This window comes from Eubalaena glacialis, chromosome 14 (genome assembly GCF_028564815.1).
Source record: "Eubalaena glacialis isolate mEubGla1 chromosome 14, mEubGla1.1.hap2.+ XY, whole genome shotgun sequence".
In the NCBI taxonomy this organism is placed as follows: domain Eukaryota; kingdom Metazoa; phylum Chordata; class Mammalia; order Artiodactyla; family Balaenidae; genus Eubalaena; species Eubalaena glacialis.
In genome coordinates this window covers 15,492,434-15,510,907 of record NC_083729.1, presented here as the reverse complement: position 1 = coordinate 15,510,907, position 18,474 = coordinate 15,492,434, and the positions used below count along the sequence as shown (strand labels likewise).

Sequence of the window (18,474 nt, the reverse complement as noted above, 5' to 3'; positions counted from 1 at the left end):
GGGTCAAGTCTTTCAGCTCTCTGGCTTTTATTAGTAAGCACAGAAATGCATGTAGAATATAGCATTGGAATATAGTCTTTTTTAGTAGAGGCAAAAGGTACATAATAGAATGTTGTTTTTGTTCTTATAGAATCTACACGACAAATTGGTTTGCCCTCATGTATTCCATTTTTGAAATCTGTATTTGGAAAATTATTTCTCCCCAAGATGTGTAAATAAATGCAAATCTAATTTAGTGCATGTTCATGAAAGCCTCAGACCTTATTAATGACCTACTTACCCCCCCTTGAATTACAGTTTTAATTTTTATTTAATTATGATTTTGAGGCCTGTAATTAAACTTGCAGATATCCAATATGGGTTCTTCTATGGTATTAATTTCTGTTTTGAAAGTAACTGTAAGAGAATTACAAGAGAATCCTATTTTGACTCTTCTGTCTTCCAGTGCATTGAGCAAGTTCTTTCAAAAACCAAGGGAATTTTTCTATTAAAAAATAACAAAATAATTTTTTTTGTATGTACTTTAATTTTTTAGCAATGTAGTAGAAAAGTGTGTTACTCATGCGTCCCGTGCTGAGAGAGCATTACTGATTGATGAAGTTTGCTGCCAGAATGATGGTCCTCACAGTGCCTTATACACCATGATGAAGGACCAGTATGCCAACTATGTAGTTCAGAAGATGATTGATATGGCTGAACCTGCTCAGAGAAAGATAATCATGCACAAGGTAATACAGTTTATAGCACTTAAAATAGATGATTCAATTTGTGTGACTTCAGGCTACTCATTTAACTTCCCTAGGCTTTAATTTCCTCAGAATTGTTACAACTGCAGAAAAAAATTTAAAATCAGTGGAAAACCATTGGCAGATGTAGGTGTGATATACCCCTTTATTAAATTCTTAAGGTAATCAACTCAGTAAAATCACATTCATTTCTCATCTATTTACCTACCGTTAGCATTGTTTTTCCCTTCACCATCTTATTTAGGTATATTTGATTTGCCATAATACATTGGCTGAACATTGATTTTAAAATCTGATTAAATTTTCTCACTAACCTAGTAAATTTTCTTAAAGAGAAGATTTATATCGGTTTAATTTTTTTTTTAATCAATTAAGCTGTTTTCTCTCTCTGTCCTGCTAGAATCAAATGATTCTTTAAGAAGTCATTAATTTCCACAGGAAAACTTACTGTTAAAAAGAACACTGCCCTCTTGATTTTCTGTGTTTTTAAAAATTTAGTATTTCTGCTTAAGAATATATAACTGTAACATTTTTTTCAGTCTTATTTTTAACAACTACATTATTTAATCAATATCATATTTAGGGCATTTTGATTATTTAATAACTCTTCTTAGCAGTGTTTATATAAACATCTTTGCATAATTAAGTGTTTTTGTAAGGTAATCCCTAGATGTGGAATTGCTGGCACAGAGTATGTGAACATGTTACATTTTAATAGATTTCTGCCAAGTAGCTCTCCAGAAATCTTGTACAAGTTTGCACATCTATCTAGTATTTGAGAAGAGTGCCTGTTTTACTGTTATCTCATCAATACCAGTTATTATTTATAAAATCTTTGCCAGTCTGGATGGAAAGATAATGATATGATTCTTCTCATTTGCATTTTTAAAACAATTAAGGAGATATTGAACGTGTTAAATGTATTAGCTATCACACGTCTGATTGCTTGTTCATGTCTTTTGCTCCATTTTGTATTGAATTTTTGTCCAGTTGCTTAGAGTTATAGAATTTTGCCCTCGTAAACCTCACAAGAATATAATAGCTCATTAGTGATACTTCTCTGCTATGTTTGGAGCCCCTCTACTGTTTGCATGTGTAATAGTTTATAGGAATAGTGGTTTGTTTATTCATTGAACAATTTTGAGAGTAGAAGTTGGGAGAGATTGAGTGGAACAGAACTGCTTTTGCAAACAACTTTCTTTGGATTTGAATTTTAAAATTTCAATTATTCTTCCAAATCACCCAAATTTGGGGGCGCTTTTTTAAGGAATCAGAAACTAAAATAACTTAGATTTCCTAAGCAGATCATTTATTTTTCAGATTCGACCTCACATTACTACTTTGCGCAAATACACATATGGGAAGCATATACTGGCCAAGTTGGAAAAATATTATTTGAAAAATAGCCCAGATCTAGGGCCTATTGGAGGACCACCAAATGGAATGCTGTAAAGGAAGAAGAGAAGATGATGTAACCGTGTGAGAGGAACGTTTCTTTTGTGAATTATCAAAACACAACTCAACTATGAATCTTCAAATTTTTTTTAAAGTGAAACTATTTATTGACTTTATTCATCCATTTGTAAATTTTTTAAGGTTCTTGTGTATATTTGGGGGTGGGGGGTGGTGAATTATAAATTATATTCAGCCCTGAGTGGAGACCTATCAGATTGGATTGCTGACAAAGCACAGAATGCCTGTATATGATGTAACTGTATCAAAAAATGCTGTCACATATTTTGTAAATTTTTACCTTGTAAAGTCACAAAAATAGTTTTTAAAGGAAAAAGTACAGTATTCTTTTAATAAACTGGCTTGCAGTCTGGTAGGTCTACGGACCCCATAGCACAACAGGTTTATAGAAATGTATATAGAAATATAGTCCTTATGGGTTTTTTTTGTCCTTTGTGTGAAGCCTTTTATAACAGATTAACAATCAACTGCATAAATATTATTAATATTTTTAAAAGAAAGTTAAGTTGTATTTTGGTAATTCACAAACTATCATGCAAATAAAAACTCGGCAAGTAAGACAAGAATTAAGTGATTTGAAATGAAAAGAACTTACATTATTTACAGTAGATGTGGTTTTAATACAAATACTGCCCCCCAAAATGTCTCTGGCAATGTACAGAAGTATTGTATATACTTACATATGTAATTGTTGTAAGAGGTAGAAAAAACAAAATCATGGTGACACTTCCAGTTAAGTACGCTAAACGAAAAGTTAAGTTCCATTTTAACTTTTCAGTTTGGTTTGCAATGAGAAAGAGTGGAGATTTGTATATTGTTTTGCTTATAGAATTACAAGGACATGTTGAAAAAGTGTTGAGATTTATTTTGCTTTTTCATAGTAGATTCAGAAAGTAGGAACCAGATAGAGGTGAAAAGGGGCCACTGAAAAGTGAATTTGATAGCTCAACATTTAAGCATGATTACATATTCAGATAGCTTTTTTTGCTTCCTATAAATATATGCATTGTGTGTGTGTAGTAATAGATGTAAGTTTACACTTTGAAAGCAAATCTTGTTTCAATGTTTATTATAAAAAGCCTTGCTAATTTAGTAATGATGTTTTCTTTGGTTGTACAGGTGTACATTTGTAAACCTTAATGCTGTAAATGGAATTTGTTTTATCTCTTTGGGAAACATTTGCATTTTAGTGTACATTTATGTCCCTGCCCTCTGACCTGGCATATAGTGTTGTATAATGTAAATTTATTTCTCCAAATCAAGAGTGATTTTTTAAAAATTTTTTATCTTTATATGGTTTCAGAAGTATGAACCAGCTTTCTTTTTATTATTGTGAAAAACATTTTGTTTTATAACATAGTTGTTGACTCTGTTAATATGGACATGCTAGGATTTGGATCACTTTCAAGAAGTCAGGGTATTGTGCATAATAGAAAGTATTGGACTGAGATATTTGGTTACCATGGAGGCCAATGCTTTTTCCATCTTATTAAATGTGATGTGACTTTTTTTCTTTGTACAGAAGAGTACTGTATTTTTGAATAGCCTACTCCCAAGTAATAGCAAATCTGTATGATAACATTTTTTCTCTGGACATAAGACATAACAGTAACATGATGTACATTTACAAGCGGCCTTATGTACATTTCCCAACAATCTTTTTAAGGCAAAATTGTGACCATATGTGTATAATTAAAATCGTTTTTAATCCTTTGCCTATGAAAATATTTTGGAAAAAAAAACTTGCTTTGTATATTCAGTTTCTGAAAGATAAAGAAAGTGCTTTGTATTTTGTTAAAGTCAGTATTTTGTATAAAACTTTTATGTTGACCCACTTATGTTTAGTGCTAAAAACTAATGAACCATGCTATCTCTTTCAATTGAACATGTGAGGGATTTTTTTATTAGAAGTCTGCAGAAGAAAAGCTATCTTCTGAGCACAATATTGAATATAAAGGTTTTTTCACATAGCTGTTCATGTCATGAACCTAAGAATAACGGCATAAAGTTTGGGGTGCCAGGCATACTTTTTCATGTTTGATGTTGAGTTATTCTAGTTTTCTAACCCAACATTCCGTGTTGAGGCCATAAAATTTAACCACTTGTCACTGTCACGGTCCCTTCTCATAGTCACACTAGTTCATCAGCATGTCCCAGTCACAGTAACAGAGCTTTTTTCCCTCCATACAGAACTGCTCTCTGCCACTCTTCCCCACTTTGTTTTGCCAGCCTCAGAATGTCTTGGACCTGTGTTGAACTTTTGTTCCCAGTATCAGCTCATGGTTTCAGGATCAAAGTTGTCCTTGTTGCAGATTGGTGGTGACTTTCCTGGATTTGCACAGTTGAATTCCTGGTTTTCCTTTATCCTTATCTTCTGTTCACACAGGCAAATTATTTCTGCAAATTTAGAAAGTCCTAGAGAATGGCACATTGGGAAACTGAACAATTGTCTTGGGTTCCTGATGTTCCCATGTATCCCAGTGTTGACAACCAATCTTCCCAGTATTTTAGGGTTTATTTTGTTTTCTAGAAATTTTGCGATCTATTTTTGGTGCCCACCTCTCTAATTCCACCTTTTAATAAATTGGCATGGAGTTTTGGTATAATCTGAAAATGACATTTCAGAATAAACTTAATTGGGCAGAACCACTTAGGCTTTACTCTTGGGTGTCTTGATATGGATTGTTTCTGGACCAGTTTGTCTTAAGTCCTGGCTCTTATTGGTTCATATGAAATAATGTTATCTTCACTTCCTTGTATATTATGTATAAATTAGAAAATGAAAAATGTGTGAATAACATTGTATGAAATAAACCTGGTCTTGTGTTTTTCTCTAGATAAAATACCCCTCTGTACCTCAATTACAGTTCCATTGACCATTCAGGTTTACTCTGATTTAAGGAAAACAAAAATATCTTTATCACATGGATGCTAGTCTAGGGCCACTGATTACACTGATGGTATTAATTCTGTCTTTTAATATTCATAATCTAATTACATAGCGTGATTACACACCTCATATGATGAAACTTTAAGCCTGTTTCCTTACTGATAAAATGATACTGATAAAATGATGGTTTTTGAGGATCAAATTAAATCACATATCTTTACCCACACGTGTTTGTTTCCTTTCCACATGCACTTCAGGAGACTAAGTACAGTTTGGGTTCAGGCATGGATTTAACCTCGCTATTTACAAACCTTGTGAACTTAGGTCTCTTATCTCAGCCTCAGTGCCTTCATCTTTACTATGAGATGGAACTATTTTTAAATCCATGGTTTTAAGAATTGAGAATATATATAAAAAGATACCTAGACCCTAATTCTCAACCGCTGCTAATACTGTTTCCATTTTCCTGTCCCTTCTATAGCTAATTTTTTAAAAATCTATACAGATAATTCAGTAGAATCCAAAATGGTGATCTTATAAAACTAAATGGGAAAGGGAGTTTTCATCATACACATTGTTTATCCTCCATTTTAATTTTATCCTGGTTTGGTTCTATTCCAAACTGAAAGCCCCTCTGGAGTTGTTTACTTGCGCCACTTGTAGTGATGAAATTAAAGATCCTAAAAAGGAAATAAATGTCATGTCCTCCCACCCTAGCTTATCAACTTCAGAAAAGTAGCTTCCTAAAGTGACCTGGGTAGTGTTTTATAATATTTGCCCTAATGACAGTGTTTCTCAGAAGCGGGTGGGCGAGTAGGGGAAGGCGGAGAAAGCCCTAAGGAGCAGCATTCACTGTCTGCCTTACCCATCTAACTTGAAAGGACTGGATTAACATATCTGATGGGATTTGGTTGCTAGAGACGTTTAGTAAATTCATCTCTAGACAGAGGTGAGAAGGAATAGTGCCCACTTGGAAGAGGCTGCAGTGGGCCTCTGGAAGGCACTGCGGAGGGAAAAGGAGTGGGTCAGGCCTAGGTTGGGCCCTGAGGCGTGTGGTCTGTGTGGTAACCCTTTAGGCCTTTAAGTTACCTATCTGTAAAGTAGGAATAATATCCTGACTTCCCAGAGAACCTCAGATCTGAGAGTACTTTTGATGCTAAGAACCTTACAACTACAGAATGGATCCTGTGGGAAGCTCAAAATTAGGTTGAATATTTGTTGAACTTTATTACCTCCCCATCCTGTAGGTAATTTCTTGTTTATGTTCCAGTCATACAACTTTTTTTCTAAATATTTACCAGGAACTTAAATGAAATAGCTCTGTATTCTATTTGATAGTTTAAGAAAGAAATTGGCTACCTTAAGATTCAAATTTTCCTGGGCATTAGCATGTAATGGTTCAGTTTGGATTCTGGAACTAGACTGCCCAGGTTCCTTTAGTTTTACATTGTTAGGCAAGCACTTTCATCTTTTAAGCCTTAATTTCCTCATGTGTAGGCAAGGGAAGAAATACCCGCCTCCTAAAATTGTGAGGATTAAATGAAAATATGTGTGACGTGCAGGGGCAGTGAGTACTCAGTCCCTCCTGTTACAGTTAACTGAAAAGGGGTTTTTTGTTTTTAATTTGCCTACATACAGCCTCAAAACATGTGGCTTGGAGCTCATGTTTCTGCAAATGAGCTCTCGATTCAAGCTGCAGATAAATCACTAAGTAGGAAAACTACTGAAGATATGAGTAAGGAACTTTACAGCATTTTAATTCTTTTTCTTGGTACAGTTAGTCTTTTTTTTCTTGGTACTAATATAGGTAACAGTAGCTTTGCCCTGATGTGTATGGCTGCCAGGATGGAGGCAACGCGAGGAAATCAAAGGCAATGTGGTGGGAAAAATCTCTCACACACACACACACACACACCTAGGAAAGCATATTAGAGGCTCAGAAGCCACTGAGGTTTTTGGTCTCTGCCATTCCTCACACCCATCCCTTACATCATTTTCACTGAGTAGTTTGGGAGCCCTTGGTTCTGGGATTATGCTTCAGTAAAAAGAGTGGTCTGCTAATATATTGATTTTTTTTTAATTTATTTATTTTACTTATTTATTTTTGGCTGTGTTGTGTCTTCGTTGCTGCATGCGGGCTTTCTCTAGTTGCGGCGAGCGGGGGCTACTCTTCATTGCCGTGCACAGGCCTCTCACTGCGGTGGCTTCTCTTGTTGTGGAGCACGGGCTCTAGGTGCGCGGGCTTCAGTAGCTGTAGCTCGAAGGCTCTAGAGCGCAAGCTCAGTAGTTGTGGCTCACGGGCTCTAGAGCGCAGGCTCAGTAGTTGTGCACGGGCTTAGTTGCTCCGCGGCATGTGGGATCTTCCTGGACCAGGGCTCGAACCCGTGTCCCCTGCATTGGCAGGCAGATTCTCAACCACTGCACCACCAGGGAAGCCCTATATTGATGTTTTGCTGAGTGTGAGATTGAAGAGTCGCTTTGGATCATTTATGGGTATCTGCTTGCTTTGAGAGGTGAGCTCTAGTGATAGCCAAGTGAGGAAAAGCGTTCTGTATGGGTCCATCCGACTGATGTGACTTGAAGCCACAGTAACACTCCTCAGTAATTTCTGCCAATTTGGCTTATTATAGCAAGGAAAGCATTTAATTGAGACAAATAATGCCTGTTGGCCTTCTAAATCAATCCCTCTGGCATCTGCCTGCACAACAATGTTAAGACAAGCTGAAGTCTCCTCAAAGTAGGTATTTAGAAATCAGAAACCCAGAGGGTCTCACCCAACTCCTGATACCAATCACAGAATTCAGCCTTCAGAGTCTGCCCGATAACTCCTCATGGACATGGCCGTCTGACTTCCTAGGCAAGTCAAGGGCTGCTTGAGAAGATTATGATTTTCCCAACTCAGCAGACATTTTAGGAGCAGTGCTGGTGCCCGTGCAGTTGAGTAGGAGATTCCCTTCAAGTTGAGGACCAGGTCTTTACTGTGTATCCAGAACCTAGGTCATGGCCAGACAGGGCTTATGGAAAGAATGGTAAACAGTGGAGAAGCATACACCACTAATCTATTCCATGATCAAGTAAGATCATGCTGAGAAAACATTGTCCCATTTATTGTTTGGAAAGAGAGTAAGCCTGAGAAAAAATTAGTTTCTACCTCAATAGCTTTAAATCTAGACAAAAATCAAGATTTCAAAGATAAATACTGGTGAAAAGCACAGCACCGGATGCAGTGCCTTGGGCTGGGAAGGGGAAGGAGAGGTGAATAGACTTACACTAGGATGAGTAGGAGGTCCTGGGAGGTTGGGGTTGAGGCTGTGGCATCAGCTACCATGTTTTCTTACAGTTGTATTTGATGAGCACCTCAAAGAATGAGGTCCTTGAAGCAATGCTGTGGTTAACAATAGGAAATCGTCATAAGTTCTTGAGCAGGGAGTGACAAGTGCAGTGCTGGAAAGGACCCACCTACATGATGGGCAAAGCATCAGAAGTAGGGAGAAACTGGAGGGAGGGTGAAGTTAGCTCTGCGAGTTACAGAGCTAAAGAATTCCCATTACAACTGCCAACTCCCATCTCTCGCCTCAGTCTCACCCAGGCCTTTCATGAGAAGGAGCCTTGAAAAGTCAGGGGGTCTCAACATCTGGTGGGCCCATCTTACACCAAAGGTTAGGAGGAAAGCATGTGCATCACCCAGAGGAGAGGAGGGATGTTTGGGAGCCCTCCCTGCCCCTACTTGTTTGAAACTCAGTTCTGAAATCATACAGGGCACATTCATTGAATGGAATGCAGTAGGATTCACTGAATAGAATTTAAAAAGGAGGCTGAAAGTATATCTTAGAAATATATCTATTACTAGAAATATATCTTAGGAATCTTTAAAATACTGTTCATTCTTAATAACTCCTAGGTAAAAGACCTAATCTAATTTGGAATAAACTATTTGGGCTAACTTCAAAATTAATTATAGTGAGAGTGCTATACAAAACCTGGGGGATTCGAGCCAAAGCCTATTCAGAGAAAATGCTTAGCAAAAGATATCTGAAGATAATTTAATAATTTAATAAAATAAAATAGTTACCAAAAAAAAAGTAGACGGAATTAATAAACCCCACGTAAAAGAACAGAGTCAGTTAAAAACAATAATGAATTAGACATGCTTTTGGCAAATTTGAGTTATGAAAAATGGAAGATGCAAACATTAGTAATCAGATATAAAATTATTTTTTTAATTATAGGAGACCATTTATATTAAAAGTCTACCTGTAAATTAAAAATCAAATGAAATGGATAATTCTCTAGGACAATATGAAGTTCAAGAATTGATTCAAGAGAAAGACAAATATATGATACCACTTATATGTAGAATCTAAAAAATAATGCAAATGAATTGAGATACAAAACAGAAACGGACTCACAGACATAGGAAACAAACTTATGGTTACCAAAGGGGAAAGGGAACGGGGGAGGGATAAATTAGGAATATGGGATTAACAGATACAAAGTACTACGTGTAAAATAGATAAGCAATAAGGATTTACTGTATAGCACAGGAAACAGTATCTTGTAATAACCTATAATGGAAAAGAATCTGAAATATATATATACATATATGTGTATATGTGTGTGTATATATATATACATATATATATCTGAATCACTTTGCTAACACAATATTGTAAATCAACTATGCTTCAATAAAAAAAAGAATTGATTCAAGAAGAGTAGAAAACTTGAACAGACCAATAGTCATAAAAGAAATTAAGAAGGTAGTCAAAAGAACAAAGTTGAAGGAAGGTCTCACATGTCCTGATTTCAAAACTTTTTATAAAGCTACAGCAATCAAAAAACAGTGTTTGGATGTTAACTAGACTTATTGTGATCATTTTGCAATACATACAAATACCATATCATTATGTTGTACACCTGAAACTAATATGTTATGTGTCAATTATATCTTAAAAAATCAAAACAAGACAAACAGAAACAGTGTGGGACTAGCATAAAGACAAACATATAAACCAACGGAATAGAAGAGAGAGTGCAGAAATAAATCCTCACATATATGGTCAAATTATCTTCAACACGAGTGCCAAGAACGTTCAATAGAGGAAAGAACAGTCTTTTCAACAAACGGTGTTGGGAAAACAGGATATCCTCATGCTAAATAATGAAGTTGGACCTTACCTTACAGCATGTACAAAAATTAACTCAACATGGATTAAAGACCTAAATGCAAGACCTAAAACTATATACCTCCTTGAAGAAAACATATGGGAAAAAGTTCATGACATTGGATTTGGCAATGATTCCTTGCATGTAATGCCAAAAGTACATGCAACAAAAGCAAAAGTAGATAAATGGGACTGTATCAAATTTTAAAATGCCTGCATCCAAGGGAACAATCAGCAGAGTGAAAAAGCAACCTACAGGATGGGAGAAAATATTTGCAAGCCATGTATCTGATAAGGGGTTAATATCCAAAATACATGGGACTTCCCTGGCGGTCCAGTGGTTAAGACTTTGCCTTCCAATGCAGGGAGTGCGGGTTCCATCCCTGGTCGGGGAGCTAAGATCCCACCTGCCTCTTGGCCAAAAAACCAAAACATAAAACAAGCAATGTTGTAACAAATTCAATAAAGACTCTAAAAATGGTCCACATCAAAAAAATCTTAAAAAAAAAATTATATATATATATATGTAAAGAACTACAACTCAAGAAGAAAAAACACAACCCTATTAAAAAATGGGTGAAGGACATGAAGAAACGTTTCTCCAAAGATGATATACAAATGGCCAACAAGCATACGAAAAAATACTCAACATCACTAACCATTAGGTAACTGCAAATCAAAACCACAATAAGATATTACCCCTTGCCCACTAGAATGGCTATTATCAAACAGAAAATAGCAAGTGTTAGTGAGGATATACAGAAACTGGAGCCCTGTGCACTGCTGGCGGGAATGTAAAATGGTGCAGCTGCTATGGAGAACAGTATGGCGGTTCCTCAAAAAATTAAAAATAGAATTACCATATGATCCAGCAATCCCACTTCTGGGTATATATCCAAAAGAAAGTAGGATCTCAAAGAGATACTTGCACACCCATGTTTATAGCAGCATTATTCACAATAGCCAAAAGGCAGAAACAATCCAAGTGTCCATTGATGGATGAATGGATAAAAAAATGTGGTATATACATACAATGGAATATTATTCAGCCTTAAAAAAGAAGGAAATTTTGACACATGCTACAACATGAATAAACCTTGAGGACATTATGCTAAGTGAAGTAGCTAGTCACAAAAAGTCATACTGTATGATTCCACTTAAATGAGGAATTTTAAATAGTTAAATTCATAGAAACAGAATAGTGGTTGCCAGGAACTGGAGGGGTGAGGGGGAAATGGAGAGTCGCTGTTAAATGAATATAGAATTTTAGTTTTGCAAGATGAAAAAGTTCTAGAGATCTGTTGCACAACAATGTGAGTATACTTAACACTACTGAGCTGTACACTTGAAAATGTTTAAGAAGGAAGGAAAGAAAGAAAGAAAAAAGAAGGTATCAAAGATATACCCTTAAAATAAAGGCACAAGCCCAGACTGTCTGGGCGGTGAACCTACTGTAAATCTTCAAGGAGCATGTAATTCCTACTTTATATAAACTTACAGAGCATGGAGAATAATGAAAGTTTCCCAGCTTATTATACAAAACTATGGTAACCTGGAAAACAACACAGAATGATAGTACGCACACAAACAATAACCGTGGGCTATTTTCATTTACGTGTATAGATACAAAACTCTTAAGTAATATGTAAACCAATCACATCCAGCAGAGTCATATTTCATGACCAAGCAGAATTTTATCACAGGAATTCAGGATAGTTGAACATTAGAAATGTTATTAATGTAATTTAGTACATTAATACATAAGGGAAAACAAATCATATCAAACAGTAAGAAAAGCAACTGATAAATTTCAATACCCATTTCTTTTTTTAAAGTTTTTATTGAAGTATAGTTGATTTACAATGTTGTGTTAGTTTCAGGTGTCTAGCTCAATACTCATGGCTGATAAAAACTCGTAACAAGCTAACAATGTTGAGAAACTTCCTTAACTAAAAAGTAGTATCTATCAAAAATTTAAAGTAAATAGTGGGACTTCCCTGGTGACACAGTGGTTAAGAATCCATCTGCCAATGCAGGGGACACAGGTTCGAGCCCTGGTCCAGGAAGATCCCAAATGCCTGGAGCAACTAAGCCTGTGTGCCACAACTACTGAGCCCGTGTGCCACAACTACTGAAGCCCGTGTGCCTAGAGCCCGTGCTCCGCAACAAGAGAAGCCACCGCAATGAGAAGCCTGAACACCACAATGAAGAGTAGCCCCCGCTCGCCGCAACTAGAGAAAGCCCGCATGCAGCAGTGAAGACCCAATGCAGCCAAAAATTAATTAATTAATTAAAAAAATAAAATAAAATGGCTTGGTGTTTGTATTATAAATAAATAAAGCAAACAGCAAGCTTAATGTTGAAACATTAGAAGTAATCCCATTAAAGACAGAAGCAAATAAGGATGTCCACAATTGCCACCGCTATTCAACATAAAGCGGGGGGCCCTAGACAATGCATTAAGAAAAGCATTAGAGGGACTTCCCTGGTGGTCCAGTGGTTAAGACTGTGCTCCCAATGCAGGGGGCCTGGGTTTGATCACTGGTCAGGGAACTAGATTCCACATGCCGCAACTAAAGATCCTTCATGCCGCAACTGAGACCCGGCACAGCCAAATAAATAAATAAATATTTTTTTAAAAAAAGAAAGAAAGAAAAGCGTAAGAGGTATAAGTTTTAGAAAGGAAAAAAAATGATAGAATGGTTTACCTAAAAAATCCAAGAGAATCAACTGAAAAAGTTTTAGAACTATTAAGAGTTCAAGCAGTTGGCCAGATACAAGATTAATATACAACAACTAATAACAGCTATAGCTTTTCTATCCACCCAAAAGAGCTAAATTTTTAAAAAATTCATGATAGTACCTAAAGCTCTGAAGTAACCATGAAAAAAAGCAAATAAATTTTCAATGTGAAGAAAATAATTTTCATTGAAAGGTGGTAAAGAAGAATGGATTAAAATAGCGACAGCATATTCCAGGATAAGAAGATTTGATGTTGCAAATTGTTGTTTCTCCTCAAATTAATCTATAAATTCAATTCACCCAAAGAGTTCAGACTATGCTCTTCAAGTGCCATTTCTCATTGGCTAATTACAGGTCTAGGGTAGGAAGTGTCCAAGAGGAGCCTGCAATATTCTGTCATATTCTAATGCATTTTGCTTATTTTTGCTGTGAAATAAACCACCCCCAAATCCAGCAGCTTAAAACGACAGCAATTCTCCTTCTTCTTCTTCTTCTTTTTTTTTAATTCATAGATTAGTTGGGGAATTCCCTGGCTGTCCAGTGGTTAGGACTCCACGCTTTCACAGCCAAGGCCCAGTTCAATCCCTGGTCAGGGAACTAAGTTCCCACAATCTGAGCGGTGCAGCCAAAAAAAAAAAAAAAAACCACTCATAGATTAGCAGCGTGGACCAGACTCAGCAGGGCAGCGTGTCTGCTGCATTCGGTGTCAGCTGGGGCGGCCTGAAGGCTGGGGGTTAGAATCATAAGACAGTGAATTCTCTCACAGGTCTGGCAGTTGATGCCAGCTGTCAGCTGTCAGCCACACACGGAGGCCTCTTCCCATAGCCTGGTTTTCTCACTTCGTGATGACTGGGTTCCAAAGAGAGCATCAAGGGGAGGGGAAGGGGATAAGCCAAGCCCCCCGCCTCCATCACCCTCACACCTGCAGTCAGGTCAATACCCTTGACTCTCTTCCAACGGCCTGCAGGGCAAGTGTTTGTTCCACAGCTGACTGGTGTGGACTCCAGAACAAGTCACTTACATCCCAGGGACACGCTTTCCTCATTTGTAAAATAAGGTAAGCACAGGATTAGGGCCGGGGTCAAGGTGCAACCTTCATGTTATATATAGTATTGTTCGATTTTTTATGATTTTTTTTATTATGTGACTGTATTTGTTATCATGAAACTAAAGTCTTACCACATGACCCAGCAATGGTGCTCCTAAGTATTTACCCAAATGAGCTGAAAATTTATGTCCATGCAAAAAACTGCACACAGATGTTGATAGCAGCTTGTATTCATAATTGCCAAAACTTGGAAGCAACAAAGATATCCTTCAGTAGGTGAATGGATACACAAATGAATGCATCCAGACAATGGAATATTATTCAGAGGTAAAGAGAAATGAGCCATCAAGTTATGAAAAGACAGGGAGGAACCTGAAATGCATATTACTTGGTGAAAGAAGCCAATATGAAAAGGCTACGTCCTCTGCGTGCGGCACCGTGTGAGCCAGTGACACCGGACGAAGCAGAAAGGAGAAAAAAAGCTTTGCACTAAACATCTACCATGGTTCTGCGGAGACGGCCGTGAGCAAGGGGCAAAGCACCGGTGCCCCGGCTCCTTCATTGAGTGGAAAGTAAGCTAGAAAACCAGGAAGGTCCACACGACAAAGCCCACATCATTCACAACCGAGCCTGGCTTCTCTTTCTGGAACGTTGGAGAGTGGATGCACTCGACGGGCACTGGCTGCTCCAGGGGATCAGGGCGTTCGGTTGCCTGGATGGCATCAGGATGTCCCTGTGAGTGCTGGCTTTTTGTGGAGGCAGGGTTCAGCAGACCTCACAACATCCCAGAGGCTCCAGGAGAAGCACCAGCTGTGACATCCAGGACTTGAGGCGGGATGCAAGGCCCATGGTGGACGTTGAACACTCCTGCGGCCTTTTGTGGATTCTCAGCACCTGGTGTGCGTGGGCACTCAGCGGGTGGCTGCTGTGTGTGTATCCAGGCCTTCAAGCGTACACTCGTGCATTCCCTTGTTTGCTGCATTTGGCCTGGTTACCTGCCATGAGCCCTGGCCTCGCCCCCTCCCAACACTGTGAGCAAGTTAGTCCCAAAGTGCTGTGAGCTCAGTGTCCTCATTGGTAAAACACAGACCGTAACTGTCCCTTTTTTGCAAGATGATTGTGGGTTAAACAAATTAAGGCAATACAACTGCAAGAACAGAGCAAGGCCTACAGGAGACCCTTAGCAAATGGAAAAACACAGGTCTCTGCAGGTGTATGAGCATCAATTCACTTACAAAGGAGGCCAATGGTATCTCCAGGAGACGCGTAAGTTTTCAGATGAGACCCAGTTGGGTTGGGACGGAAAAGAGAGAAGGAATTTTTCTACCCTCATCTTTATGTTCACTTTATTTTCTAAAAAAAGTGTGCTGTCTAATGAGAAAAGCGGAGTGAGGTGACTTGGTGTTAATTTTGGAGATTTCTCTTATTCGTTAATCTTTCACTAACAAGTGTAGCCCAGGGCAAATCCCTAACAATTCTGGGATTTGGGAAGAAAAGACAAAGCCGTTTGTGGGCAATTCTGGTTCTCTTCCGCAAAAATTCTCAAGCCAGAGCAGCAGGGCAGGGTGGTGGTGGGGAGAATCCTGCCTTTGGAAGAACATGTGGAAACCCAGGGTCATGTGTGGAGCCGGGATGAGAATATTTGATGCTGGTAAGTGCACAGGTTGTCCTAGGGTGGGCTTGGGGGTGGGTTCTGGTCTTTTCCAACAAGGAAGAGAATATTTGCCTTCATTTGGGTGTGGTTGAGTGGCTAAAGGGTCTAGGCCTGGAGTTACCCGCCAAAGAACAATCTCGATGTGCACATTTCTCCAAGCATTGGCCAAATCCATCACGATGGACATCATTCATTCATCCATCCCTTTGTTCATTTATGACATTTATTATAGAATAAGTGGGAAGATCAGATAAGGTGTCTGATCACCTTATTTCACAAAGAAATCCCTTGTGGTTCTACCACAAATTAAAAAAATTTTATTTTATTTTATTTTTAATTTTTTAAAAATTGAAGTACAGTTGATTTACAATGTTTCAGGTGTACAGCAAAGTGACTGACTCAGTTAGTCTTTTTCATATTCTTTTCCATTATAGATTATTATAAGATATTGAATATAGTTCCCTGTGCTATACATTAGGCCTTTGTTGTTTATCCATTTTATATACAGTAATGTATGTCTATTAATCCCAAATTCCTAATTTATCCCTCTATCCCCCATTCCCCTTTGGTAACCATAAGTTTGTTTTCTATGTCTGTGAGTCTGTTTCTGTTTTGTAAATAAGTTCATTTGTATTCTTTTTTAAGATTCCACGTATGAGCATTATCATGATGTTTGTCTGACTTCACTTAGTATGATAATCTCTAGGTCCATCCATGTCGCTGCAAATGGCATTATTTCATGCTTTTCAGTGGCTGAGTAATATTCCATTGTATATATGTACCACATCTTCTTTGTCCATTCATCTGTCGATGGACATTTAGGTTGCTTCCATGTCTTGGCTATTGTAAATAATGCTGCTCTGAATAAAAAAAAAGGCTACGTGCCGTGTGATTCCAACAATATGACATTCTAGAAAAGGTCAATCTATGGAGACAGTAAGAAGACCAGGGTTTACTAGGGGTTGGGTGGTGGGGAGAGATGAATACGTGGACCAGAGGGGATTTTTAGGGCAGTGAAACTACCCTGTGTGATATTATAATGGTGGGTACATGACCGTATATATTCGTCAGAACTCATAGAATGTACAACACCAAGAATGAATCCTAATGTAAACTGTGAACTTTAGTTAATAATAATGTATCAATATTGGTTCATCAATTGTAACAGATGTAACCCCCCCGCCCAGTAATGCAGGGTGTTAGTAATGGGGAAACTATGGGGGGCTTGTATATGGGAACTCTCTGTACTCTCTCCTCAATTTTTCTGTAAACCTAAAACTGCTCATAAAAAGTCTATTAATTAGACAAAAGAAAGGAAGGAGGGCAGGAAAGAAGGAAGGAGGGGGGGGGACAAAAGAAAACCCCTCTTCACACAGGGCCTGCTTCATTGTGGGCTCTTAGCAGACGGGAGTTCCCTGCCTCTTTCCCTTCCCACTCTCCTGGGTCGGCCTTGACCGTGTGCTTGGGCGTGAAAGGCGTGGGTGGGGGAGAAAGGGGGATGAAGCGTCTCTGCTTATGCCCCTCTGTGACCGTCCTCGGTGACATTCACACTCCCTAGCTTGGCTCCACCTCTGCCCCTTCCCTCCTCCGTGGCCCTGAACGCTAAGGGGACAGCGGTACTCACCAGGGCACGGATGGCCCTGGCTCTTCCAGGCCTGGCAGGCAAGCCCTCGTCCACCTGGAACAGACCTTCCCGCTTGCTGCTCTGCCCAGCAAAACTCTACTCTTGGGAAGCCTTCCCTGTTCAGTTCTGGGCCCCCATGGCTCCTGAATCACCCCATCATAGGACCCTAAGACTGTATCCCTGCCAAGAGCTGTGCCAGGACCTGGGTCAGGACAGGTGTTCAATGCCATTTTAACAGCCCTGGGAAGGAATGTGGAAGCCCAGCCTGCAGGGGGACCCATTCAACAGAGTTCTCAGAATCTCCTTCCATGCAGCCCATCCACTGCCATCCTAGGAAGGTTTATTCCGTGCATGAAGAAGCCCACGTGAGGATACTCGGCAGCATTTTTTGATAGCAGAGTCTTAACAACAACACCCGTCAGAAGGGAGATGGTTAAAGATCAACATAGAGCCAAACCAGGGAATCGCCACACGACTGAGTCTGGTTATAGACACTGACATTTCTAAGACATGTTAAGTCAAAAAGGCGAGTTGCAGATGTTTGTATAAGTACCATTTATGTGTGTAAATGCAGAGGAAAAGGTCTGAATAAACCCCACCCTTCTCGTAGCGTTTGAATTTGTTTGAATTTTTGATAGCCTGAATATATACTTGGGTTACTTGTATTTTTAAAAAATGGGATGGATCTATATATGTTGACTTGGAAATAGGCCCAATATATATTGTTAACCTAAATATTAACACACACATGCAACTGTGTATACATAGGAAAAAATCTGGAAGGATCCATAACAAACTTTTAACAGTGGTTACCTCGAGGAGTGGGCTAAAGGAACTTTTCAAGTTTTGTTGTTTGCTTTGACACTGTTTGAATTTATTATGACCAGCAAACTTTAAAATAACAATAAAGCCCATTTTCTAAGGAAGGGTTTGATGAATGAATAACTGAACGATTGAATGGATCAACAAGATGGGTAAATTAAGAGACCCTTTGGCAGGAAGTTCAGGCTCTCACTCCTAGCCTGTCTCCTCCCCAAAGAGGGCTCGTCTAGAGGACTGGAGGGTGGCCCAGACCCTCCCCCTCAGGCCAGGAGAAGTGTGGGGAAATTGCCTTCTCATCAGAGGGCTCTCC

The 18,474-nt window shown here is 38.6% G+C and overlaps 1 protein-coding gene across 7 annotated transcripts in view; it reads left to right on the top strand.

Moving 5' to 3' along the window:
* PUM2 (pumilio RNA binding family member 2) overlaps positions 1 to 3,932 on the top strand; it is a 97,748-nt gene extending 93,816 nt beyond the window's left edge. For all 7 annotated transcript variants that reach the window (XM_061210462.1, XM_061210461.1, XM_061210465.1 and 4 more), the window contains 2 exons: positions 536 to 728; positions 2,067 to 3,932. In XM_061210462.1, coding sequence (XP_061066445.1) covers positions 536 to 728; positions 2,067 to 2,198 — 325 coding nt within the window. In that variant the 3' untranslated portion in view covers positions 2,199 to 3,932. The remainder of the gene's footprint in view (positions 1 to 535; positions 729 to 2,066) is intronic.
* Positions 3,933 to 18,474: the final 14,542 nt, after the last annotated feature.